Here is a 27,849-nt window from a genome sequence, read left to right as displayed (position 1 = left end):
CATAAAAAATGTAGTTATTCGACGTATACGGCATTTTGTTGTTGAATAATACCTAATAAAGGATTACGTAGCACTTCTGCACACATCAGTGATTTTAATTGGATATCCTTTATTACGTAGTACTTTAGCAAATTGCTTCGGCATTGTTTAGACGGCTGCTTGTTTTATTTCCCATAAAGAATGATTGTTCCGAGGATTTCGAGCAGTTACGGCTTTTATAATTCCCCATAGATTTTCTACCGGGTTTATGTCCGATCTTTGAGCTGATTTTAATATTTCGACTACTTATGGTTGGGGTCGTTTTCGTGTTGAAAAATCCAAACCAACGGTAAATTGTCCACACCGTCTTGTTCTGCAATTTGATGATTATAGTGTACAGATTTGCAATCGCTCATACCTTAATGAGTGTATGGAAAAAATGATGATGAATGATTTGGTATGTGTTGATATCTCTTCAAAGTGTTATTTTATTCAGCGAGAGGATTCTCTTGTTCTACCTGAGGAGTCATATCATTCTGCTTTGGAAATAACTGCCGAAATCAAGGCAATGTATTGGATTGTTATCATCAACTTTCTAGCTTCTTTACACAATGGTACTTTGCCAAAGCTATCTTCAAGGTGCATTCCAAAGTAAACAGCACTTTTTAAATCTAGCGCGCCCTGATGGCGCCATCTATATGTCGACTGGTGCGTTAGAATCTGTTATCTTTATCGATTGTCCAGTGAGAATTTCATGACATTTCATCTATTGGAAGTGAAGTTTAAAATTGGTAAAACTTTTACCGAAACGTTTCAATTGATTAAACAAGTTTATGGCGATGATTGCCTATCCCGCAGCAGAGTGCACGAGTGGTTTCAACGTTTTCAGAGTGGTCGTAAGGACATAAATGGCGATCAACATGTGGGCCAATCAAAATCCGTGATCACCGGAAATTCCATCGAAACTGTGCGTGAATTCATGAAAAATCAGTCGAAATCATAATTGAAATTCATGGAAGTGGAATTGAACATCTCCAAAACATCGATTTATCGCATTTTGACCGAACATTTAGGCTTACGAAAGGTGTGTGCACGGTTTGTTCCGCACAAATTGACTGACGATCAAAAATTGCTCAGAATCCAACATTCGAAAGACATCTTGTGACCGATTATTTGACCAAAAATCACATTTTAACCATTAACCACTCCCCGTATTCACCTGATATAGCGCCGTGCGATCTCTTTCTTTTCGGAAAAATGCAGTTGCCCATGAAAGGAAAGCGTTATGCAGTTACGTAGAGCCATTCAAAAGGCTTGCACCGGCATACTGGCGCCCATACCGGCCAATGAGCAAAAAGCTTTGTTGAAAAAGAAAGAGACTATTTTGAATAAAATAAATTGATTTTGCCGAAAAAACCATTTGTTCTGTTTTTCTAAAGTCCTGTTTACTTTGGAATACACCTAGTATAATAGGGAATAGTGTAACTTGGCCTGACTATAATGGAGGTATTAATTTGAGGCTCTCGAAATAAAACTATCACGGTATTATTTGAGAAATATGTTCCTATAGTAATTGTCAATAAAATTAAAAGTACAACACCGACGAAAGAGTTATATAAATTAAGAAGCAGAAAAACTCGAGCCTTTAAACATTAAAAAAACTGATTCACTTGTCGACTATTTCAAATATTCTGCTCTGCGTTGACAGTATTTAGATATACACAGAAAATGTTGTAAAATTTACTTAAATAAGTTAAAAAGAATATTGTACGGAATCCAAAACTGTTTTATGATTTCATTAAATCAAAAAAAATATTAAAACTTGATCTTCTTTCAGTCAAGATTTATTCAATGGGTGTCTTCTTACCTTTATAACAGAATACACCGAGTGATATTTGAGGATACTACATATATCAAATTCAATTAATGACTCTTCAGGTGTTCTGCGAGGTAGTCATCTTGGCCAGATTCTGTTCTTGTTATTTATTAACGATATCTCTTCGGTCATGGAATTCGCAAATATTTTATTATATGTCGACAATCGAAAGCTTTTTAAATAATATACTTTAATTGATGAGTAGTGTCTGTTGCAAATAAACTTACAACAATTTAGTGGCTTGGTATGATATAAATGATTTGCCATTGAATCTCAGAAAAGGAAAGACGATGTGCTTTTCTAGTAGATCTGGGCACCCCTCCTTTTATGTAATAAAATGTAATCTAGAGCAAGTTTTTAACTTTGTTGATTTGAGAGTTACCCTAGAGCCTAGACTTAATTTTAGTTTTCCTATTGAAACCATAGTCTTGAAAGCAAAAGGTGTTCTCAGATTTGCTAAACGTTGGCCCAAAGAATTTAAAGATCCGCATGTGAACAAAACCTTTTACACTTAGTTGCCAAATTCATTCTGACAAGTTAGAATCTGTTCAAAAACAATTTTTAATTTTCGCTTTAGGGCATTTCCGATTCGATTCTAGGTTAAGTCTTCCTCCATACACTAGTCGTTTAAAACTTATCAATCTACCTACACTTACTAGTCCTAATGAAATGCTTGCCATTATATTCTTAGTAAAAATCCCTAATGGAAAAATTTGCAGTTCTTTTCTCCTGTCTGAAGTTAAATTTAATATCCCTGTTCGCTTTTCGAGACAGTTTAGATCTTTCCTGTAAAAATTTCGTAGATCAAATTTTGAACTAAGCAAACCATACCGTCGCATAAGGGGTTACATGGGTTTCCTCGGGCAAAAAACGGCCTTTTTTCAGTATTTTTTTTTTTACATATAAAAAATGAAATATTTTAATGAAATTTTTCTTTATTTAAAAAACTCATATTTAATAAACGTTTTGTAAAACTTTCAAAAAAAATATCAAAATGGCAGTCATTACGACGCCATTTCCGGCAGTCCCTCGGAAAACAGGTGCATCCGCGTTGTCAGCAGAACTTCTTTCAGGATCATCTGAAATAAAAATAAAAAATACGTGTTTTAGTAAAGACAATAATCTAGGTATTGGACGAAGGAAAAAAAAATGAAAATTGGATTTTTGGCAGACGTTTTTATAAAAAATGCAAATTTGGATGAAAATTTCTCGACATTTTTATTTTTAAATAGTTGTAATTAAAAAAAAAATCCTTAGTTCAAGACCTTATAAATGATATCTCGAAGACCTGTATAAAATTTCATCAAGATCGGTTGAGTAGTTCGCGAGAAATTTTGACAACCGACTTTGAAAACATAGTTTTGAGAAAAACGCGTTTAAAGTTTTAAGAGAGCCTATACCTGACCTCGAGCGTCCACCTTTTCAAGGCTGTATCTCCGAAACTGTTAGTCGGATCAACTTGAAAATTTCGGACAATAATCTAGAGATGGCATAGAATTAATAAATTAATAATTAAATAAAAAAAATTCAATTTTTTGAAACTGTGAAACCCATGTATTCCCATAAGTCATGATTTTAATTCACATTTCTGTACATTTGATTTATCTGACTCACTTTTCGAAATTAAGTAGATTAAGTATATAGTATTGTTTTCCCCTCGATAAATTTAGTCGTACCAATTGGTTATAACACATTTTAAATCTTAGCTGTTGAGGTTTTTGTAGCTGTAGCTGAGCAGACTTAGATCACTACGCTTAAAAAACTCTATTGCCTTTCATGACTCGGCTAATTCCGCACTTACGCGTATACGTCCCTCGCGTCGGTTGGGCTGCAGGAACGTAATCATTGAGTTCATTCAATGAATTTTCTTGTAGTCGTTGCAGTTTTCCTACAGTTTGCGCTGATATTTGTACACTATTTTACTTCTCTAATTAAGCCCTGATTTCTGTTAAGTTAAAAATTTATCTGAGCAAAGCCTAACCAACTTATCATCAGAACGGGTGGTCTTTCTTTACAAAGTTTTCATATTGAACAGCGTGTTTAATTTTACCACGGGAAAATACCAAAATGTCCAAAACATTGGCTAATTTTGAAAACATTCCCATATTACCTTTCTTTCGCTTGAAGTTACGCTTGTGTTCTTCTTGTATTCGAAGAAAATTCAATTTACCTTTTTCAAACAAAATGAGGTAATTCTGTGGCCACACTTTTATTAGAAAGAAATGGAAGTTTGATAAAAACTCTCCGAAATGAAAATATTTAATCCGATGTAAATCGCCAAAGTTTCTATGTTAAAAGAACTTTTTGCTCGCGCATTATCAATGACGTTACATAAAAAAAATGTTTTTTTAATATTGTAACAAATACTTAATTATAAGAGCACAAGCGTATATTAGAATAACATGTTAATTTTTAGCACACAAATATTTTAATTCAATAATATTATATCTAAGTAATGTTATTTTCTTTTCCCTTTTTCAGTACACTATCAACACATTATCCATGGTGATTTGAAACCCGAAAATCTGTTGCTCACTGAATGCGGGCGCATTAAAATTGCCGATTTAGGGGTCTGTAACGAATTTTTCGGTGAAGATGCAATGATAAGTAGCGGGAGTACGGCAGGCACTCCAGCATTTAGAGCACCAGAATCACTAAAACTCGGTCGAGTAAGACAATTTTTATCATATGAAAAATACTATATGTGGCCTGGTCTACGAAAAGGAGGCTAACGTGCGAAAACTAGTTTTCTGGGAAAAGCTGTTAAAAATAATCGTCAGTTTCTTGTTATCTCATTAATTGTTCTCCTTGTTTTTGACACCTAAGACCCCTTTTCGTAGATCAGGTCACATATAACAAAAATATAAATTAACAAGTAAGGAAGGGCTAAGTTCGAGTGCAATCGAACATTTTATACTCTTGCAACTTGCAATAATCAAAGCCAGAGAAATACTTTAAGGTGTAAAACGTCAACTAGAGGATCGAAATCCAAGCGATTTTATATATACAGTGCATCACAAAAATAAGTATGCACTGTGTTTATCCGTTTTGTTTTCAGAAAAAAATGCCGCAGAACTAATAATAATATCCATTTTTTTATTTTTTTCAGTTATTTCATATTTTAGTTAAAAGCAATAGCAAAAAACAGAAACTTAAATTAATAATTTTTCAAATTAGAGAAAAAAAGGCTTAAATAGCTAAAAATTACATCACTGAAGTATGTACGCAATAGTAATACATTCAAAAGAAAAAGTTCCAACGGTTTTATTTTTGAGCTTTGATGGGCTGTTAATATTTTATTGGATAGCTTTTGAATTTTTTTATTGCATTCAATCCGGATGGCATGGACTTTACCAGTTTTTGGGTCACTGAAGTTGGAATCTTGCCCCACTCTTCGATTAAAGCAGATATCAAAAATTCTTTGCGGGTTATTTGGTGTCTTCTGATATTTCTCTCTATAAAATGACCCAAATGTTCGATAGGGTTCACATCAAGAAATTGGGCTGGTGTTTTTAATTGTTTGGATGCCTTGTAAAGTAGCAATTCCTTAACAATGTGAGCGGAGTGTTTTGGATCATTGCCATGTTGGAAGACAAATGATCCTTCAAGTCCCAATTTGGCCGCACTATCGTTTAAATTCGATAATAATATATTAAGGTAATAATATTTGTTTATTTTATGCTCAATGAATACAAGATTCCTTACACCAGTTGGTGCCATACACCCCCAAACCATGAGCGACCTACCAACATGTTTTACCAAGGCAGCCATATTCCGTGAATCAAGCTCTGTATTTACTTTTCTCCATACTTTTTCACGTCCATCTGATCCAAAAATGTATAATTACTTTCATCTGAGAAAATAACAGAATTCCAGAATTCTATGTTTACTTTCGTGCTTTCACAAAGTTTAATCTTTTTTGTCTGTTAATGTTGCTTATGAATGGCTTTTTACGGACATTACGACCATGGGAACCTGTATCATACAGCACTTGACGATTAGTTTGGGGATGGCAGGTTTTACTGGTCTCATTTTTAATTTCAGTACGCACTTTTGGAGCACTTTTCTTCAGTTTAGCTTGTATCTTGTGTGTGATAATGCACCGATACTTGGAATCAAATGTTTGTTGTCGTCCAGATCTTTCCTTATTTTTTGTATTGACCTCTTTTTTGTATTTTTCTACTATTTTTTCAATATTAGAATTACTTTTATTTATTAGTTTTCCAATTTGCCTCTGACGTTTGTTTTCTTTATATAGTTTTATAATAGCACCTTTCAAATTTCGTGATAGTTCCTTGACGGGCGGCTCCATGATCAAAATGTAATTGCAATTAACGATGAAATTTAATGAAAACTTCGGAAAATTATTATTTTATAAAAAACAAGTAAGGAAGAGCTAAGTTCGGGAGTCACCGAACATTTTATACTCTCGCATGATAAAGTGATAATCGAGATTTCATTATCCGTCATTTACATATTTTTCAAATACCGTATTTTTGGAAAGTTTTATTCCGCTATCATCATTGGTTCCTAATGTATATACTCGTATTATACAGAAAAGGCATAAGATGGAATTCAAAATAGCGTTATATTGGAAGAAGGCGTGCTTGTGAACCGATTTCACCCATATTTCGTACATGTCATCAGGGTGTTAAGAAAATATTATAAACCGAATTTCATTGAAATCGGTCTAGTAGTTCCTGAGATATGGTTTTTGGTCCATAAGTGGGCGAGGCCACGCCCATTTTCAATTTTTAAAACAAGCCTGGGTGCAGCTTCCTTCTGCAATTTCTTCCGTAAAATTTAGTGTTTCTGACGTTTTTTGTTAGTCGGTTAACGCACTTTTAGTGATTTTCAACATAACCTTTGTATGGGAGGAGGGCGTGGTTATTATCCGATTTCTTCCATTTTTGAACTGTATATGCCTGAAGGAAACGACTCTATAGAGTTTGGTTGACATAGCTGTAGTAGTTTCAGAGATATGTACAAAAAACTTGGTAGGGGGCGGGGCCACGCCCACTTTTCCAAAAAAATTACGTCCAAATATGCCCCTCCCTAATGCGATCCTTTGTGCCAAATTTCACTTTAATATCTTTATTTATGGCTTAGTTATGACACTTTATAGGTTTTCGGTTTCCGCCATTTTGTGGGCGTGGCAGTGGGCCGATTTTGCCCATCTTCGAACTTAACCTTCTTATGGAGCCAAGGAATACGTGTACCAAGTTTCATCATGATATCTCAATTTTTACTCAAGTTACAGCTTGCACGGACGGACGGACAGACGGACGGACGGACAGACAGACATCCGGATTTCGACTCTACTCGTCACCCTGATCAGTTTGGTATATATAACCCTATATCTGACTCTTTTAGTTTTAGGACTTACAAACAACCGTTATGTGAACAAAACTATAATACTCTCCTTAGCAACATTGTTGCGAGAGTATAAAAAACAATACGTATTGCTTCAAAACGTATAAACACTGTGTATCAATCGAAACAATACTGAAATGGTAAATTGCACACTTATTTATGTGACATGATTTTCGCTTTTTACAGAGAAAATCTAACGCTTTTTAATAACGGAATATGTCAATGATATCAATTTGTCATATTCGTGAGGGCAATATTATGAGTAGTTGTTTTTGGAAAAAAACCAAAAATATATACTATTTATTTTGCAAATAATTTGACTTTTTCTACGCCAATATATAGTGCATACTTATTTCTGTGATACACGTACATATGTATGCTATATATAACTCATATGCTGACAGTCACATACGGTTTGTTCGAAAAACGAAAACGATTTACTTGTATGTAGTATATGGGAATTTGTGGGAGCATCGACCCGATATTATCTATTTTCCCAAATATCACATACTATTAATATGCCACATACTAAAAAACCAATCATATAGAGGAAAGTCAGCCGGATGTTCGAAAATCCTGATATTAGTTATATAAGGGCAATATCAAGTTTTCGCTAAAATTTATCTATTTTAGGCACAAAGATACACTGTTATAAGTAAAACACACCCTCTCAATTTCATTGTGGGTGGGTCCACGCCCATCGTCCCATTTTCACACCGGTTCCAATAAAGCCACCTCATACCACTTGGTCGTAAAATTTAATGTCTCTGGCGTTTAGTAATTTTGAACAGTACCGTTATATGAGGAGTAAGCGGAGTTATATCCCGATTTCATCTATTTTCACACTGTTGGTAGGAGTTCTTATAATATTGCTAAGTAAATTTGGTTCTTTTCTTCTTCTTCTTCTTCTTCTTCTTCTTAATTGGCGTAGAAACCGCTTAAGCGATTATAGCCGAGTTAACAACAGTGCGCCAGTCGTTTCTTCTTTTCGCTACGAGGCGCCAATTGGATATTCTAAGCGAAGCCAGGTCCTTCTCCACTTGGTCCTTCCAATGGAGTGAAGGTCTTCCTCTTCCTCTGCTTCCCCCGGCGGGTACTGCGTCGAATATTTTCAGAGCTGGAGTGTTTTCGTCCATCCGGACAACATGACCTAGCCAGCGTAGCCGCTGTCTTTTAATTCGCTGAACTATGTCGATGTTGTCGTATATCTCGTACAGCTCATCGTTCTGGCTAACGCGCAAAAGACCATAAATCTTTCGCAGAACTTTTCTCTCGAAAACTCGCAACGTCGACTCATCCGTTGTTGACATCGTCCAAGACTCTGCACCATACAGCAGGACGGGAATTATGAGTGACTTATAGAGTTTGGTTTTTGTTTGTCGAGAGAGGACTTTGCTTCTCAATTGCCTACTCAGTCCGAAGTAGCACCTGTTGGCAAGAGTTATCCTGCGTTGGATTTCTAGGCTGACATTGTTGGTGGTGTTTACGCTGGTTCCAAGATAGACGAAATTATCTACGACTTCAAAGTTATGACTGTCAACAGTGACGTGAGAGCCAAGTCGCGAATGCGACGACTGGTTGAAAAAGTCGCACGATAGGGAATCGCCTTGTCTGAAACCTCGTTTGGTATCGAACGGCTCGGAGAGGTCCTTCCCGATCCTGACGGAGCTTTTGGTGTTACTCAACGTCAGTTTACACAGCCGTATTAGTTTTGCGGGGATACCAAATTCAGACATCGCGGCATAAAGGCAGCTCCTTTTCGTGCTGTCGAAAGTAGCTTTGAAATCGACGAAGAGGTGGTGTGTGTCGATTCTCTTTTCACCGGTCTTTTCCAAGATTTGGCGCATGATGAATATCTGGTCGGTTGTCGATTTGCCAGGTCTAAAGCCACACTGATAAGGTCCAATCAGTTTGTTGACGGTGGGCTTTAATCTTTCGCTCGATAGAACCTTATATGCGATGTTGAGGAGGCTAATCCCACGGTAGTTGGCGCAGATTGTGGGGTCTCCTGTTTTATGGATTGGGCATAGCACACTTAAATTCCAATCGTTGGGCATGCTTTCGCCCGACCATATTTTACAAAGAAGCTGATGCATGCACCTTATCAGTTCTTCGCCGCCGTGTTTGAATAGCTCGGCCGGCAATCCGTCGGCCCCTGCCGCTTTGTTGTTCTTCAGGCGGGCAATTGCTATTCGAACTTCTTCATGGTCCGGTAATGGAACGTCTGCTCCATCGTCATCGATTGGGGAATCGGGTTCTCCTTCTCCTGGTGTTGTGCGTTCACTGCCATTCAGCAGGCTGGAGAAGTGTTCCCTCCGTAATTTAACTATGCTCTGGGCATCAGTGACTAGATCACCTTTGGGGGTTTTACAGGAATACGCTCCGGTCTTGAAACCTTCCGTAAGCCGCCGCATTTTTTCGTAGAATTTTCGAGCATTACCCCTGTCGGCCAGCTTATCAAGCTCTTCGTACTCACGCATTTCAGCCTCTTTCTTCTTCTGTCTACAAATGCGTCTCGCTTCCCTCTTCAACTCTCGGTATCTATTCCATCCCGCACGTGTAGTGGTCGATCGTAACGTTGCGAGGTCGCCAGCCTCTTTTCTCTCCGCTGCGACACGGCACTCCTCGTCGTACCAGCTGTTCTTTTGCACTTTCCGAAAACCAATGGTTTCGGTTGCAACTGTACGTAAGGAGTTTGAAATGCCGTCCCACAATTCCCTTATACCGAGTTGTTGACGAGTGCTCTCAGAGAGCAGGAGTGCAAGCCGAGTAGAAAATCGTTCGGCTGTCTGTTGTGATTGCAGCTTCTCGACGTCGAACCTTCCTTGTGTTTGGTGGCGCGCGTTTTTTGCTGCACAGAGGCGGGTGCGAATCTTAACTGCAAAAAGATAGTGGTCCGAGTCAATGTTAGGACCTCGGAGCGCACGCACATCTAAAACACTGGAGACATGTCTTCCGTCTATCACAACATGATCGATCTGGTTGGTAGTTTTTCGATCCGGAGACAGCCAGGTAGCTTGATGAATCTTCTTATGCTGGAATCTGGTACTACAGATAACCATATTTCGGGCCCCGGCGAAGTCAATCAGCCTCAATCCATTAGGGGATGTTTCGTCGTGGAGGCCGAATTTACCGACCGTAGTGCCAAAGACACCTTCTTTGCCCACCCTGGCGTTAAAGTCGCCAAGCACGATTTTGGCATCGTGGCGGGGGCAGCCTTCATAAGTGCGCTCCAAGCACTCATAAAAGGCATCTTTGGTCACATCGTCCTTCTCTTTCGTTCGGGCGTGGGCGCAAATCAGCGATATGTTGAAGAACCTCGCTTTGATGCGGATTGTGGCTAGACGTTCATTCACCGCAGTGAATGATAGTACTCGGCGACGGAGTCTCTCTCCCACCACGAATCCTACACCAAATTTGCGCTCCTTTATATGGCCACTGTAGCAAATGTCACAAGGACCTAGTCGTCTCTGTCCTTGTCCCGTCCATCGCATTTCTTGGACGGCGGTGAAGTCAGCCTTTGTTTTTACGAGGACATCAACCAGCTGGGCAGCGGTACCTTCCCAATTAAGGGACTGGACATTCCAGGTGCATGCCCTCAATTCGTAGTCCTTATTTCGTTTGCCATGGTCGTCATCAAAAGGGGGTCTTTCATCCGAGGCTGGTTATAGCTCTTCACTGGGGGTGTTTTTTTACACGGCGGGTCCCAAACCCAGCGCACAACCCTTGTAGGGAATGTTTCGCCTTCTCACTTTAGCTCGCCTTCGAACGGATGTTCTTAGGCTACCCAAAGGATACTTGGTCAAAGACCGAAAGTAGTGAGCTGCTTGAGCCATGTGTAAAAGAATCGTTTCTGGCCACTCCCAAGTGAATGGCGATCAGAGAACTTTCCTCACTTGCGTGAACTTCTACACATGACTCCATCCTTTTAGCTTTAGAAATTTCTTTTAGCTTTAGAAATTTCGGAGATACATATGTACATAAAACTTATTTTCCACTGCAATCCCCTTTACTAAATTATAGTTTTATATCTTAATCTACAAACTCATAATTTTGTTTGTACTGTTGAACCCACTACCAAGTTTCATCAAGATATCTCTATTCTTACTCAAGTTCCAGCTGGCACGGACGGACGGACGGCCATACAAACAGTCACCCGGATTTCTATTTTTTCCGTCTTCCTGATCATTTATATATGTATATAGATGTAGATATAGGGTTATCTATCTCGCTTAGTTTTATGTCATACGTATAACCGTTAGGTGAACAAAGCTATAATACTCTGTAACAACAAGTTGCAAGAGTATAAAAAGTAACAAAGTTAATCAGATTTTATTTTTATAAAATTTTGTAAAAAGAAGTGCATTTAACGTACTTAGTTAAAAATATTGTTATACTCTTGCAAGATGTTGGTACAGAGTATAATAGTTTTGTTCACCTAACGGTTCTTTGTATCACTTAAAACTAATCCGGATAGATATGGGGATATATGTACATATATTAGGGTGAATCAGAAAAATCATGTTTTTTTCGCTTGGTACTCTGAAAAAATGTTTCATAGACAATCCTACAAAAGTTTCTACAAGTATGAGCTCTTAATTGTAGCGGGAAGGTCCTCCGTCTAACGGTTTTATATTTTTTAATTATAATCAAATAAAAAAATTTGTATCTCGCTTTCAACTACATGGAAACATATTTCTGATATTGAAATTGATTGCTCTACAAAATGGTCTCTTGCGGTTTTTTCGTAAATTTAACCGTTTAATAGTTATTAACGGTTGAACTGACTTTGACTGCTTTAAGGCAAACTTGTTTTTTTTTTCTTTTGAGTTTTATAACTCTATGAAAAAACATAATTTAAAGTTGCAAAGGTCATAGTTTAATATAGTTTTATAGAAAACTAGTTGACCCCGCAGCCGTTGACCTGCGTGAAATTATGTGTTTTGAAATGAAAAGAAAGTTAAATTTATCATTTCATTTTTTTTTTTTTCAATGTAACGCAGCTTGTTAAACAACATTTTTTGGTTTCTGTTCCGGTGTGCAGAAAAGATGGTTTTCCAACTCGTGAGCACGCCACGTATATCTGGCCGTGTGAAAAACATTGCATTTCCAAATTTATGCCTCACGCTATGCGACTATCCTTGTGTTCTGTTGATTGTCATCTCAACTGCAATTTTCATTGGAAACGGAAAACGTTTGAACTGAAATGGAAAATCGTTAGAATTCAAAGGAATTCGAAGAATCAAGCATTCTGCCCGTTGTATTCGATAGGTGCATCACAATCAGTCGGGTTCCATTACACAGTTTCGGCGCATGAAGATTGCGAAACATAATAATAACAGATCCAACTTTGAGACGCAAATGATGCGATGGCATATCAAGCCTCTCCAAAGAATTTAGAAATTCCACTGGATAATTCACGGCGTCGTGTTCATTATCAAGACGATCGATCGATTTATATGAGCGCAGGTCTCCCGGAATTTGACATTGAATCTTCCAGTTTAAGTTAACAACATCGGTATTTTTGGCAGCTAAAATTCCGCATGCACTTCAGAAATCTTAGTTATGTTAATTTGGCCAATGTCCGATCATTCGTGATGAGTTCATCTTTTGCGAATTGATAAACGGCGGATGGAATTGATATCAAACCACCGGAATTGACCCTTTTCCAATTTTTAGCGCAGACGATGTAAAATGTCTTCAGCAATGTCATTTTTGTTCGTATCCCATAATTGACGCGGATTTGAAGGCTGATATGTCGAGAGGATTCTCGCGAAACGTGTGCGAACTTCATTTGCATTCCAATGATTATTTGATTTGATGTTCCAGCAATTGTAATTGCTGGCTTACTTCTCCAAAACTTGCACACACCGTATATGTGACTCAAATGAAGTTGAACCGCGTACATTAATCAATAGCAACCGAAGGTAGAAACAATCGTCGTTTTTCGGGTGGATTGTGTAAATTCGTCTTAATGCATTAGTTGATAACACACCTGGATGTTCATTTACTAGTTGACCTTGCTTTCTGCGTAACTATTTCTTCGGCGATGCATTCCTGGTATAATATCAAGGTATTTCCGAATATAGCAATGTATTCGCAAACGGATCACTGACGAAAGTTGAGCAAAACTCGTAAATGTTAATTTTGCTGTTGGCGGTGTTTCCACTGGCTGTACTGTATTCTCTGGGTTGAAATATACTCTTTGACCATTCTCCAAATTAACTGCGAGACGCACAACAGTCGGAAAACGTTCATGAATTGCAAAAGTAAATACCCAAGAAAGCGCTTTATATCAGGTCACGTATTGACCGCATCGTTCCAGACCAATAACTGCCATGTTGCTTCCTTTGGTGACGTACTTACAAACGTATTTGATTGATTACACCAAACTGCAATACTCAACATTGATATGAGTTTTGAATATGAATTAGACAATAATGGTGAATGTAGTACGATCCATCGGTTTTCACTCTTCTAAATTGAATGCTGAATGTTCTACCATTGTCGTCTGGTGAGCGACGCCGATAGAGTGGATATCCACCATTTCTAGTTTATGGTTCCGAAAAAAAAGCACGTGAATAGTGTTTCGTGCATTTGTTGTCAGACATACAAACCGAAGTGGGATGGTGGTGTCCGCAAGGTCCATGAACCATATTGGTTTTCATCACTTCGTATAATACTGGATCATTCTCTGCCTCAGGAATTTCCGCAGAAATGATTTCATCTATTTGATCTGGTGTAACCACCATCCACCATCCAAAGAAGAATGTGTCAGACATACAAACCGAAGTGGGATTGTGGTGTCCGCGAGGTCCATGAACCATATTGGTTTTCATCACTTCGTATAATACTGATTTTTCTCTGCATCAGGAATTTCCACAGAAACGATTTCATCATTTTTTTGATTTTTTCCTTCCACCATCCAAAGGAGAATGTGTGCGTGCGGCAAATCTCTCTTTTGCCACTCAACAGAGTACATCTAGCACTACATACATATACTTTACTTCAAGATAAAGTCCATCAAACATCGTAACTGTTGTTTGAAAAGTCGTGCTGTGACATCGTGACGATCGCTTGCTGATTGACCGCGTTCCATAATTACGCAAGTATGTTATCGCATCCTGGGAGTACACGGTCATGTGCCTTGGGCTGCCAATGTATGTTGACGCCAAAAAGAACGTCGAGTGATATTAGCGCGACCTCTTCGTGGCATCGTAACAAATTCACACATAACGTTTTCACTGAATAACTTTCAATTTTTTTTTTTTTTGAATAGCTTGAATAAAAAAAGTAAACGACAAATTTGAACGATTCAAATAAGTGAAAAGGAAAGCAAAAAAAATTTAAAAAAAAAAATTTTCTATGAAAAAAGTTAATTTTTGGAATTATCCAATTTTCCGACTTTCCTCACGAAAAGCATACAGTTTTTTTTTATTTTTGAACCACATCGAACAACCTCTGATAATTTCATCCAGATTGGTTCAGCCGTTCTCGAACATTAGCGTTACTAACAAACAAACATTTATTCGTTTGTATGGGAAAAAGAAAAGGGCTGTTTTTAGGGGTTTTCCGGCAATTATTCGATTTTTTCTTGCCATAAAAGCCATTTTTGAACCTCAACGAATATATAGAAAAAAGAATAGGCACAATTGGTCCAGGCGTTGTTGAGTTATGCGCTTAGCAACACATTTTGCGATTCATTTTTATATATAAGATTTACGCCTGTAAAAAAAACAACAAAAAATAAAAAAATTTGTAGAGCAGTAAATTTTCTACAAATAAGGATTTTTCCGATTTATAATAATGTATTTTCGATAAGTTATAAAATTCATAGGATTTTTTTGTCTTTAAAATAATCAAATTTTATCCGTTAATATCTTTTAAACGTTTAGGATCACGAAAATATGTGTGTTGAAGTAATTAGATATGAGATACAAATTTTTCTAAAATATAAAGCCGTTACATTCAAGGGCTCTTACCTGAAAAACCTTTTTTATAACCACCTAACATATATCTTTATATACATACTTGTATATATAATTGATCAAAACGGAGAGACGATAATATAGAAGTATGCCACCTTGGGATGAAAACTCGTCAATCAGAGATTAACAAACAAATAAGCAATATAACTAGAAGTATATCTCATTACGTATTTTTATAAAATTTTGCAAAAATTTTTTACAGAGCACTAGTAATGATGGATGTGCCATACGTTTTAACAGTGGAAGGGGGGACAAAAATCAATATCTTTGGAATATTGATATGAAAACAATTTTATTTGAAGATTATTAAAAGTGAATATTTTCCGCGTTGTGTCACATACTTTTCAGTTTTTTTAGTGTGAAGAATACATGAAAAATTTCAATTGTTTAACAAAAAATTATGTAATATATTATATTTAAAACAATAGATCGTGAACAAATATCTATATTATAGCATGAACACTTTTCATTGACTTCACAAGACCCTTGCACGCTGTAATCTGTCTAACGCTGTGCACCACGGTAATTGGAAAATTGTCCATAGATTTGTTCATCTTGCAAAAATTACCACGAAATCGTTTTGCTTCTTTTTTCTTTGTAACTAACACAACTGGCGACGCGTATTCCGACACACTTCTTCTTCTTCTTTCTTCTGGCGTTGACACCCCTTAAGCGATTATAGTCGAGTTAACAACAGCGCGTCAGTCGTTTTTTCTTTTCGCAACGTGGCGCCGTGGTATTTTCGTCCATAAGTACGACATGACCAAGCCAGCGCAGCCGCTGTCTCTTGATTCGCTGAACTATGTCAATGTCGTCGTCTCATACAACTCATCCTTGCATAGAATGCGATATTCGCTGTGGCTAATGCGCAAAGGACTCTATAAATCTTTCACAGAATCTTTCTCTCGAAAACTCGTAACATCAACTCATCAGATGTTGTCATCGTCCATGCCTCTGTATCATATAGGAGGACGGGAATACTGAGTGACTTATGGAGTTTGGTTTTTGTTCGTCTAGAGGGGACTTTAGTTCCCATTTGCCTACTCATTCTGAAGTAGCACCTGTGGGCAAGAGTTATTCTGCGTTGAATATTGAGGCTGTCGTTGCTGCTGGTGTTAATACTGGTTCCAAGATAGACGAAATTATCTACGAATTCGAAGTTATGACTGTCAACAGTGACGTGGGAGCTTAATCGCGAGTGCGACGACTGTTTGTTTGATGACAGGAGATATTTTGTCTTGCCCTTGTTCACTATAAGACCCATTTGCTTCGCTTCCTTATCCATTCTGTGGTTGTTGAGACCAATGATATCGATGTTATCGGCGTGCGCCAGCAACTGTACACTGCCAAAAGCACCTTTGAAATCGACGAAGAGTTGGTGGGAGTCGATAATATTTTCACGTGTCTTGTTTTGATGTTCCAGGCCTATAGCCACACCGATAAGGTCCAATCAATTTGTTAACGGTGGGCCTTAATCTATCACACAATACGCTCCATAGAACCTTATATACGACGTTGAGGAGGCTTATCCCACGGTAGTTGGGCATGCTTTCGTCCAACCATATTCTACCATGAAGCTGATGCATGCTCCTTGTAAGTTCTTCTCCGCCGTATTTGAATAGTTCAGTCGGCAATACATCGGCCCTCGCCACTTTTTTGTTGTTGACGGGTAATTGCTATTCGAAGTTCTTCATGGTACTACCCTCGTCGATGAGCTTGTGAAGCTGTTCATACATTTGGTTCACTCTTTTTTTGTCTGCAAGTCGGGTAGAATATCTCTCGGCTGTCTGTTGTGATTGCAGCTTTTCGACGTCGAACCTTCCTTGTGTTTGTTGACGTGCGTTTTTTGCTGCACAGAGGCCGGTGCGTATCTTCGGTGCAACAAGATAGTGGTCTGAGTCCAGCGTAAGCAAGTCCAAAACTCTGGAGACGTGTTTTCCGTCTATAACAACATGATCGGTCTTGTTGGTGGCTTTTCGATCCGATTTTCCTATGCTGAAATCTAGTACTACAAATTAACATATTTCGGGCCGCTGTGAAGTCGATCAGCCTAAACTCATGTTTGATCATGGAGGCTGAATTTAACGACTGTTATGCCAATGATATATTCTTTGCCCACCGTGGCGTTAAAGTCGATTTTGACATCGTGGCGGGGGAGGTTCTCATAGGTGGGCAAATCAGCATATGTTAAAAAACTTCGCTTTGATGCGGATTGTGGCTAGACGTTCATCCACCGGCTTGAATGCCGGTACTTGACGACGGAGTCTCTCTCTCACCACGAACACCACACTGGATTTTTGATGTTGCTTATGGCCCCGTCACAATGCCACAAGGACATTTTCGACTCAGACTTTACCTCGTCCATTGCTCTTCTTTAACGGCGGTGATATCAGCCTTTCTTCGCTCGAAAATATCAACCAACTGGGCTGTGGCAAATTCACAGTTAGAGGAACGGACATTCCAGATGCATGCCCTTAAATCGTAATCCTTACTGGGTTGCAGTGGTCGTCATCAGAAGGGAGGAGGGTTTCTCATCCGAAGCTATTTTCTTCTTTTCGTTCGGGGTGGTTTTTACGTGGCGTGTCCCACAACCAGCACACAACCCTGTGGATGTTTCGCCTTCTCATTTTAGCTCGCCTTTAAACGGATTATTTTTGGCTACACAGAGCTCCATACTAGAGGAGCCATTTAAAGTTTTGGTATTATTATATATTATTAAGTGGTCAGTAGGGTAATCTTTTTTCAAACATTTTTTTTTTTTGCATTTACTGTTCCCTTATACCCTTAAAATTAATATAGAAACCCACTTTACCAGTGGAAGGTTTCGAAAAAGGCCCAAAAATAATAATACCGCTCGACGTTCGGAGCTCTCGGAGTGCGCACCTCAAACTTTAAAGGCGTTTTTCTCAAAACACACTTTTTTAAACTAGCGGACATGTTTCCGGTCGAACTACTCAACCTATTTGCTTAATTTTTTTTTAATGTTTACAAAACGCCTGGCCCTGTATTTTTTATAATTTATTGACGACGTAGTTACAAAATTTATGTAAAAAACATGGGAAAAAATTAAATTACTTTCTTTATTTATCAAAATTTTTTCATGATGGGGCTAAGGGAAATATTGACCCAATGCATTCCGCAAAACCTCTACATTTCCGGTATCCGCGTGCTTGAATAACTAGGTCGATCTAGGCAATTGTTTAACTTACCTCAAAGACGATATTCGCACAAAGTTTTAGCCGGATAATATAATATGGTTTGATTTGTCTACTAAAAACTGAATGAATCAGATGGAGTTTAAAATTTTGTTATATTGGTCTAATTTTTTAAACTGTAACATGGGAATGCGGAGGAATGTTGTACCGAATTTGCACGAAAACGGTCGAGCAAGTCTCCACTCGTTTTAGCTGATACGTACAACCGTTTTTTTTTTTATTAACTTTACTATTATTTATTGAATCTACCCTACTTAAGAGTCTAACAATAAGTTTGAGAATCTTAAATTACTATACTTAATTTACACCCTAAATGGGTGATTATTTTTTAAACTGGGCCTAAAATATATGGGCTTGTAAGCCGTTTCTACGTAACCTTGAGCTCCTGTTCACACGCAATAACGATCTTGCTATTTGGTTTGGGTGAACCGAGAGTCAATGCATATTTCGCGCTTCGTTGCTCTATTTCAGTTCGTACGTCTGGAATTCTTAAGTCGGGTTAAATGTTCTCATTTCGGATATACCATGGTGCTCCGGAGATTGTACGAAAAATTTTTGATTGCGCACGACGAAGAATTCCGAAGAATATATAATGACTTTATACTCCAACTTTATACAAGTTAAGATAGCAAGTGTAGCTCCATCTGCAATTTCCTTGACTGCAGTGAGCGGCTCGATATTTCACCGGATAATGAGAATCATCACCACACAGCGCATGCGCTCTCACAACAACAGGAAATAATTGTTGCCTCGCTCACTAATCCAATTCAACCCGCAATGCGTCAATCGGTATATTTGTAAAATGCTTGGTTGGTTGATCGTGAGATTGGAAGGAAAGATCAGAATCTCACAACAACAACGATGCCTTGATCCGATGGAGTATCAATACATCGCGCTCTAACCGCAATGCGGCGCTTAAGAAGTAAGGAAATAATTGTTGCCTCGCTCACTAATCCAATTCAACCCGCAATGCGTCAATCGGTATATTCGTAAAATGCTTGGTTGATTGATCGTGAGATTGGAAGGAAAGGGCAGAATAAATTTGACTTGTGAACAATTAAGTTGAGGGTTCTCTACCATTAACTTACACAACCGTTAGGTGAATAAAACTAATATCTCTGCAGCAGCATATGTAGGAATTTCGCCGGCTTTGATTGCTGCAAGTTGTAAGAATATAAAATGTTCAGTTACGCCCGAGCTTAACCTCTCTAGTCTCTCCCTGCCTAGTAGAAATATTATTTCATCGATCAAGGTGCTCTTAAGCAGTGGGATTAGATACATCCATACTAAGTAGCTGCCACAGTGATCTGGTGAGCTACTTTTGTATTTTTGTTTTGTTTTTTTTAGATTGCCGAAAAAATAGCCCTTGGCTCGATAAAAGCCGGATCAATTCCGGTCCGTAGAACCGGCTGTCGTGGGAATTGTGTATATTTTACTCTTATATAATGGGTTGTTTTTTGATTACCATATAACTTAACTAATCTAGCAGGCTCTAGTTAATATCAAAATAATCAGTAGATGATATCAGTGCACTCGTATTAGCTTTATTAAAGGCACCTTTTACGGCAATGAAGATCGCTGGGTTCAGTTGTCCTTTGTCACAGAAACTTTAGATTCTCCAAACAACTTCGTGTAGATCGATGTCAACTGATTTACCTCTGGCATACAGGTGCTGCCTGAAGTCCAAACTGTTGAGTGGATTTGTCGTTTGATTAGATTATCGCAGATCCTTTCCATCGGTCTATAAGATTTTGGAAAGGAACAGTTTCCTGCTTTCGAGAAGAAAATATCAGTGTCCTCACGCCATCTTCTTGGTGTTTACGCTAAAAGCCATAGGCAATTACGATGAGACAATAATTTTAACCATTCTGCAGTAGAACGGGAAGTATGCCATCCGTTCCGTTTGGCACTAAACGCTTCTTTCTGGTATAAACACGAAAACCTTCGCATTAGATCGTGGGAAATGTGCATTTGGCTCTTCAACCTCAAACTATTTAATTTTTGCCGTTCCGCATATTTGTTTACAAAATATTCACCACGAGGTACGTTATCTATTTGATTTTATGCCTTCGCACAGCCGACTGCTCCATTAACGATAGGCCCGATTTAAGATCAGCTTACTTATGTTATAACCAGCAGTGTTACATCCGAGTTGCAACTCGATTTATATTCGAGTAAGAATTTATTTGATAACATTTTTTTCGTATACTAATTCCATCTAAATTAGTGCTTTAATCAAGCAGAGGCCGGTTAATTGATCAATTAACTCATGTGCGAAAACCGTGGTAACGACATCGAGAGTTTTGCCAAAGTTTTTTAGTTCCCCATTCACCCAAAAGCGGCGGATTGTTTGTAATTTTCACGCCTATAGCATTCTCCATCCTCATGTCTGCTAAAAGAGAAATGCTGTAATGTTTTTTGCATTTTTGCAGGGCCTTGGTTTTGGAGTTGGGTGTCAATTTTGTCTTTTCCAGTAAGCAATCTGGTTATTGTCCTGCCTCATCGCACCTTGAATGAGCACGAGAAAGTCCTAACACCGACCAAGCTTGGAGAATAATAAGAGAGCCCTACCACCTACAGACTCCAGGAATGCCTATAAGTCTGGATTTACTATATTACATCGTTTTCTGGTGTATCCCACGATGCGTGATGTTTCCCTCTTTTAGCAATCTCGGTTGTGCCGTTTTCCTGGCTGGAGAGGTTTCTTATTTTCGAGGAGAACTCTACTGTCCTGAAGAGTTTTTATTGCAGGTTTATTTATATTACTGAAATGTATGAATATTACCTAAGGTAACAAACAATTATATTATTGCTATTGGCAAGTATGGGATATTTTTTATTTATTTTGCGCAAGCTCACTCATGAGAGTTGAAACTTTAATGCGTATTCGAATCCAAAGGGTTCTTATTCTATAAAAGCGTGTGCATTCTACTCATTTGACAAACGTACGCATACGAAAGTTATGTAGCTTTTGCTTAACACTGAGTACGAAGAGTTTTATAAATCAAAAAGGTTACAGCAGGTAGGTTCAAATATTTGCTTATTAGTGGACTTTTAAGTCTAAATTCTTGAACTAAATTAAAAAGATTCAGTGCTCCAAAAAGTAAGGATGAATGCTTGTGAACTCATAAATAAGGTTTACTTAGTTCTTTTATTTAGCTTTTCGGATATAGTGCGCTAAACGTTGTCTTCGAGCTCCCCGAGCGTTGACGGTTGATGAGCGTAAATCTCTCGAAATTAACGAGTCGGCAAACTTTGCACGCCATGTGTCCATGTTTATATGTGAAACAAAGGCGGCGCACCGTCTTGTTAGAAATAGAGATCATCCGCGTCGATTTTATCAAATTCCGAGAAAAGTCGTTTTTCATGTGGCAAAAAAAGTGTGTTATTAATAGAGGAAAAACCCGTCGATTGTGTTGCGGTGTTTTCAGTCAATTTAAAGAGCTAGCAATTAGGAAAGGAACTGGACTGAAAGTATAAAGTTCACATTTGGTTTTATAATTAACGAATTTTTGTTAATAAATAAAATATTCAGTTTCTAGCAAAGCAGTATACATACATACATATATGTATTAATAATAAGAGAGAACAACTGTTTTTATAAACCCATATTCATCTGAACCCCAAATTGGGAGATTCTTAACATAATGTAACCCAAATTTTAACCCACTGTCGTTTGCTTATTTCATTTCAGCATTTATTTTGTGGGAAAGCTGCCGACATTTGGTCTTTGGGTGTGACCCTTTACGCTCTGGTCTATGGAAACGTACCATTTATTGCAAATTCTATTCCAATTTTATATGAAAAAATTAAATTAGACCCGCTTGTGCTCTTCGAAGAGCCAAAAATTAGTGAACAACTTCAGGACTGCATTCGTAGAATGTTAGCAAAAAATCCTGACTCCAGAATTTCTTTACAGCAATTAAAAGTTAGTACAATTTTTATAATTTTCAATGAATAATAAAATTATCGAATGTTGAGTTATTGTATATATACAGTGAACAAAATAAAAACTGGGACACTCCAATAAAAATCAATATTTTTTTTGATTATTGATTATTTTTAAAAAAATATGATTTGTAGTACAACAAAAACCATAAAAAAAACCCCAGACTTTGCACATTACTTAGGAATATCCAACAATTTAATATTAATAAAATGTTAGTTTCAAGTCGCTAATGGCTACCGTTAATTTTTGGCAATCTTTTTATTTAAGGTGTATCTCATTTTTTTCAAAGTACGATCAATATAAATTTTATACATAGGGTTTTCACAAGTCTCATAAAGTTATAAGTTATAACGATTCGAAAACATAGCATTGGGAATTGTAAATGTGTAAACTCATTTTTGTATGAAATCCAACAACAAATTTATAATTTTACGATTTTACGATGCGTTACGACGGGTTGTGAGTACCCCAATAGAAGAAAATGAGCTACACCTTAGACAAAAAAAAGGTGCGTGGAGTCCCTACGCACGGAAGAAGTTAAACTTCTTAGTGAGATTCAGAAATGCATATCATTTTGTATGAAAGAAAACTAGAACATTTAAATTCATTATGCACATTTTATAAAGCAAAGTCTAAATGAAGGAATTTTGACTCGGAAAGTAGTTCTGTCTCTTCGTTGCGGAAGGGAATATGCAGCGTAACCATCTCTCTTTTGTACTCTTCGAATTGGGTTGTCATATTATAATTTGTATATCTTATATCATGGTGTTTAGTCAATTTCTTGTATTCATTATTGGCGTTGCATTTGTATTGCGCACAAAACTCGGCCAATGTAAAATGAATTTTCTTTTTATATTTCTTTGCAGTTTTTCAATAAATTTAAATAAGTTCCTTAATAAATTTAAATAAGTTTTTTAATAAATTTAAATAAATTTACATGTATTTTCATTTATATTTAATTATCAATACATTTTTTTAAAATTATTTGCCCTAGTTGTCCATTTTATTTTCTCATGCATTTCAGTCGATTTTTGTATAAAAATTTGACCGGCGTAGAAGCAAAATGCGAAACAATCATACATATATTATGTCGTTTGCACATTTGTCTGTATGTTTGCGAAAGCAAATGTTCTACAAAAGCATACTTCTATACTTAAACAAAATTATTTGAACCATCGTATATTTCTTACATGCATAACCAAACCATACTTAAGACAACGCCACGAAAGTGTCAATAGTGGTGTTGGTGGTAAGCACATAAAAAGTCACAATGTGAACGCAGGTTCGAATCTCGACGGACTTAGTCTTTAATTTTTGCATTTTAACATCGTAATACTATACTAATAAATATTTTTCTTACTAATAGAAATTAAATTTATCACAGCAATAAACCTAATATACATACATATACATAATATTGCTGTGATAAATTTAATTTCTATTAGTACGAAAAATATTTATTAATATAGTATACGATGTTAAAAGGCATACATCTTTCTATCTTATCTTGTGTATCTGCACATGCTCATATGAATGTATGTATACGCATGTGCGCGTTCAGAAATTCAAAGAATTTGCACAAAAAAAAAAGAAATACGAAAGAAATAAAGTCACATAAAATAGTTGAGAATTCGCAAAAATGAAAGACAAACGAAAGAAAAATAATGCGCAAGCATACATAAGCGTACTGTATTTACTGACTGCATTATTTTTGCGTAAAACCTTGGAATTTATTCATTAAAATCACCACTCAGAAGTCGTTTTATCCGTTGTAAGCGAGCGATTTTCGAAGAAACATCATTTCTAATATGTCACAACACAATATTAGAAATGAAGTTCATAAACCTCACGCTGTCAGATAAAACGATATACCTCGTCATCGCGGGTCGATTTCCAAAAAATGTAAATGAAGACTAACTACAGAAATGATCCTGTAAAGTATAGCCTTAATTTTTTAACTGTCAACGCAGAGTATTTCAACCAAAATATACGCAAAATAGTTGAGAATTCTCAGAAATGAAAGAAAAAGAAGCATAACTTCAATAATGCACAAGCATACAAACATACATATGCGCAGCAGCAGCAAGGAAAGAGGTAACAATCGGCGATCCATTGTATATTTCTTTCATGCATAACCAAACCAGGATTAGGACAACGCAATACAAGTGTCAATGGTGGTGTTGGTGGTAAGCGCTTGAAAAGTTACGACGAGCACGTAGGTTCGAATCCCAACAGAATTTATTTTTAATTGAATATGTCACCAACCAAAAATTGAAACATTTTTCTACAAAAACAACAACAGCATAAGCATGGCAACATTGTGTTGTTGGTAGAAAAGCCGAGCTGTGCCGAAAGAAACGAACAAACGATCGCCGATTGTCACCGCTTCGCTTGCTGCTCGAATATCTTCGCAGACAAGGTTTCGTAGATTCATATTGAGCAAGGTTGCGCAACCTGAATCTATCGCAACCTTTTCCGAACTCGTATAAGAAGTATAACTTCAAAAAGGGTTGAAATCAATGGTAACCATTAGCTACTTAAAGCTTGCTTTAATATTAAGAAAATTAAATTGAATAGGCTACAAAACTACATACTTAAAATATTTCCAAACAAATTTTTTTAAAATTTGAAAATTTTCATAGACTATTTTTCAAATTTTGTTGAATTTTCCAGAGTTATGTACAAAGTTTGGAATTTTGCTTTTTGTGACTTTTGTTCTGCTATAAACCAAATTTTTGTAAGAAAATACCGAAAATGATTTAACATAAGAAAATTTGCGAAAAAAAAGGATTGATTTTTATTGGGGTGTCCCATTTTTACTTTGTTCACTGTGTATATATGAATATACATATGTATATGGGTTTCAGGAACATACTTGGATAACTAAAGGTGGTTTGCATCCATTAGCAAATGTGAGTGAGAACTGTGACTTGGTCAAGGTTAGTGAAGAAGACATCAGTACAGTTGTGCAAAGTATTCCAAAACTAGACACACTGATTTTAATTAAAACAATGCTCAAAAATCACTCCTTTGGAAATCCGTATGTTAGCGAAATTTTGCATGAGTCGCATCCACGTGATATAACTCGTTATGAACAATTTTTTCGAGCTGGGCGCTCTAATTCTGCTCCTGGGTCATACACACAGCAGTAAGTATATTTTTTTATTTATTTCGTATTCATATTTTGCATGATAGATTCCTGTGATAAATGAATATATATTTAGACACCTTTGTTTCCTGGAGACAGTTTCTTTACTTTTTTTCTTGCTCTCCTTATATGAATGAAACAAGTGGAAATGAAGATATATTAAATTTTTTGTATCTTATTTTATATGTTTTTGATTTTTATTTCAGAAATAATGGCAAACTTTATCCACTTACATACATATGTATGTAGATTATGCCTTGTGAGCAGAATGTATATATTTTCAAATAAACCGGAATCTAAATATAGTCGATGAGACTATTTCTAATACAGACTAATTGTATTTATACGAGCTTAAATATGTATAATAAAAACTTATAGATTTTTATTAACCTTTTCGAATATGCAGCGAATTCTCTCTTCGTGGTCGCTAACCAGGCGAATAAGTTTTTTACCGCTGAATACATTTTATATGATATAATATTATATACTTACTTGTAATACTGCATTGATAAATAAATTGATGGTGATCCCATTTACATTAGAAAACAGCTAATCGTGCAGCCTTATCTAAACCATTCGTCGTATAAGGAAATACTGAAATGCTTTTTAAAAATCCTACTATTAGCACCCCTACAAAAACACAGGATTATTACTTGTAGATAACAACTAATTTCAAATATAATTATTTTATTATCACTTATATATCTATAAAAATCATGGTCTGATTTGGAAATTCAGAAGAACATTTATTAATATGACAGGCAATGGTTTGTACTGGAACATTTCAGATATAGACTTCTCCAAGTTCTATTGCCTCAGCTCCCACTACAGCATTCTCCAAAATTAATTGTGGGATATTATATGGACAACAATAATGGGTAGAATATTCCGATGTTTGATCAATTGTGAGTCTAATGTGTAGTCAATCAGGGCTAGTATTATAAGATAGTAGTACAAAAAAGTATTGTAAATAACAGCCTTCGTTGAATTTTGCGTATCATAAAACATAAAAGCGTTCGTAGCCATAGTTAAACGTAAAACCTACTTCATTTTTACCATTGTCTGTTTATTACATGTTTTTTACTCAAAATGTGTTAGTTTATAATGTAAATATATTATGCTAATTTAAAATAATGTATTATTTAGTGCCGAGTTTACCTTGACTTGACTAGAGGTGACTATGTAATTGATTTTGTCTAACAGTCGTATATATATATAAGTACATATATATCAATATACATACATATGTTTAATGTTTTATATCAACTAACCCGAACATCTATTATTTCGTAAAAAAAAAATGTACATCCGGTTTCATGAATTTAATTTTAATCAGTTTTTATATAAATTTACTTATGAAAAAGTTGATGAAACCTATATCATTTTTTAATTTAAAGCTTATTTTTACTTTTATATCTGTTTTAGCCATAACCCAGAGTTAAAATTACCAAGATGTTTGACGTTATTTTAACAATCTCATCATAACATTTTTCTGTCGTATCAAAGTTTTACCTATTACCAATTTAGCTTACCGAACTTAGAATTAAAAGATTTAATTTATTATATTAAATATAATTTTATTATTCTCTAAGCTATAAATGTTATTCATATAACTAATTAAGTTCATACTTATTATTTTTAATTCTAGTGACATGGATGATTATGAAAAACTACCATCACTTACGGAACCAGAATTTGAAAATCTTATACATTAATGACAACTCTAATTATTACATATGCACATATAAAAAGTTGTGTTGTACACATTTAGAACTTTTTGATCCAAACTTAAACACATTAACAATGCAAATGTGAGAAAGTAGCTTATTGTGATTTTTTACAATAAATTATTACTATCCCATAATTCATTTTTTAAGTCTAATAAAAATGCAGGTCAATTTATAATTGGTGCGGTACACCAGATATTTTTCAGATACTTTTTTTATGGAGTAAGTAATTTTGCTAAATTCTATTATACTTGCTGGGCCTGTTTCAGGTGGTTGCGTATATCAAATTTCTTTAATTGAATTTAAATACGGATACTTCCTTGCTATTTGTACTATGTGCGGATAATTCCAAATAAACCAACTTTGTACAATTTCAGGCTTGCCTTTCAAATAATTATCGTGAAATTACGACAACTTAATTTTGAAACACTCTGCAGCAAATTTCAGAATGAACAAATATACAGGATTATTACTTACTGTACCATAAATGTAAAATAAAAGTTCAAAAGACGACAGAAGATATGCACTGTAATATATTTTATGGTGCTAGGTAAATTTTGTGGTTGTAGCTCAGCATTATGTATTTGCAAACTT

General features: G+C 36.3%; 2 protein-coding genes and 1 pseudogene across 5 annotated transcripts in view; 1 reads left to right on the top strand and 2 right to left on the bottom strand.

The window, feature by feature from the left end:
• LOC126764078 (craniofacial development protein 2-like) overlaps positions 1–27,849 on the bottom strand; it is a 379,198-nt gene that overhangs the window by 272,214 nt on the left and 79,135 nt on the right. The gene's annotated exons all lie outside the window — the stretch shown is intronic.
• On the top strand, positions 2,779–27,392 carry LOC126764117 (calcium/calmodulin-dependent protein kinase kinase 1). Of its 3 annotated transcripts, XM_050481914.1 has the most exons (6): positions 2,779–2,982; positions 4,337–4,524; positions 22,126–22,359; positions 25,248–25,528; positions 26,290–26,433; positions 27,177–27,270. In XM_050481914.1, the coding sequence occupies exons 1-5, from the start codon at positions 2,850–2,852 to the stop codon at positions 26,408–26,410; spliced, it is 957 nt and encodes a 318-aa protein (XP_050337871.1). In that variant the 5' UTR covers positions 2,779–2,849; the 3' UTR covers positions 26,411–26,433; positions 27,177–27,270. The 3 variants fall into 3 exon arrangements, with proteins under 3 accessions (XP_050337871.1, XP_050337873.1, XP_050337872.1); XM_050481916.1 differs by lacking the exons at positions 26,290–26,433; positions 27,177–27,270 and adding an exon at positions 25,735–26,081 and having other exon boundaries at positions 2,786–2,982; XM_050481915.1 differs by lacking the exon at positions 26,290–26,433 and having other exon boundaries at positions 2,801–2,982; positions 27,177–27,392.
• On the bottom strand, positions 24,126–24,328 carry LOC126764796 (small nucleolar RNA U3; annotated as a pseudogene).

The sequence above is a fragment of the Bactrocera neohumeralis genome, unplaced genomic scaffold (assembly GCF_024586455.1).
Source record: "Bactrocera neohumeralis isolate Rockhampton unplaced genomic scaffold, APGP_CSIRO_Bneo_wtdbg2-racon-allhic-juicebox.fasta_v2 cluster09, whole genome shotgun sequence".
Classification (NCBI taxonomy): Eukaryota; Metazoa; Arthropoda; class Insecta; order Diptera; family Tephritidae; genus Bactrocera; species Bactrocera neohumeralis.
Note: the sequence above shows the minus strand (reverse complement) of the source record. Positions and strands in the feature narration are given on the sequence as shown.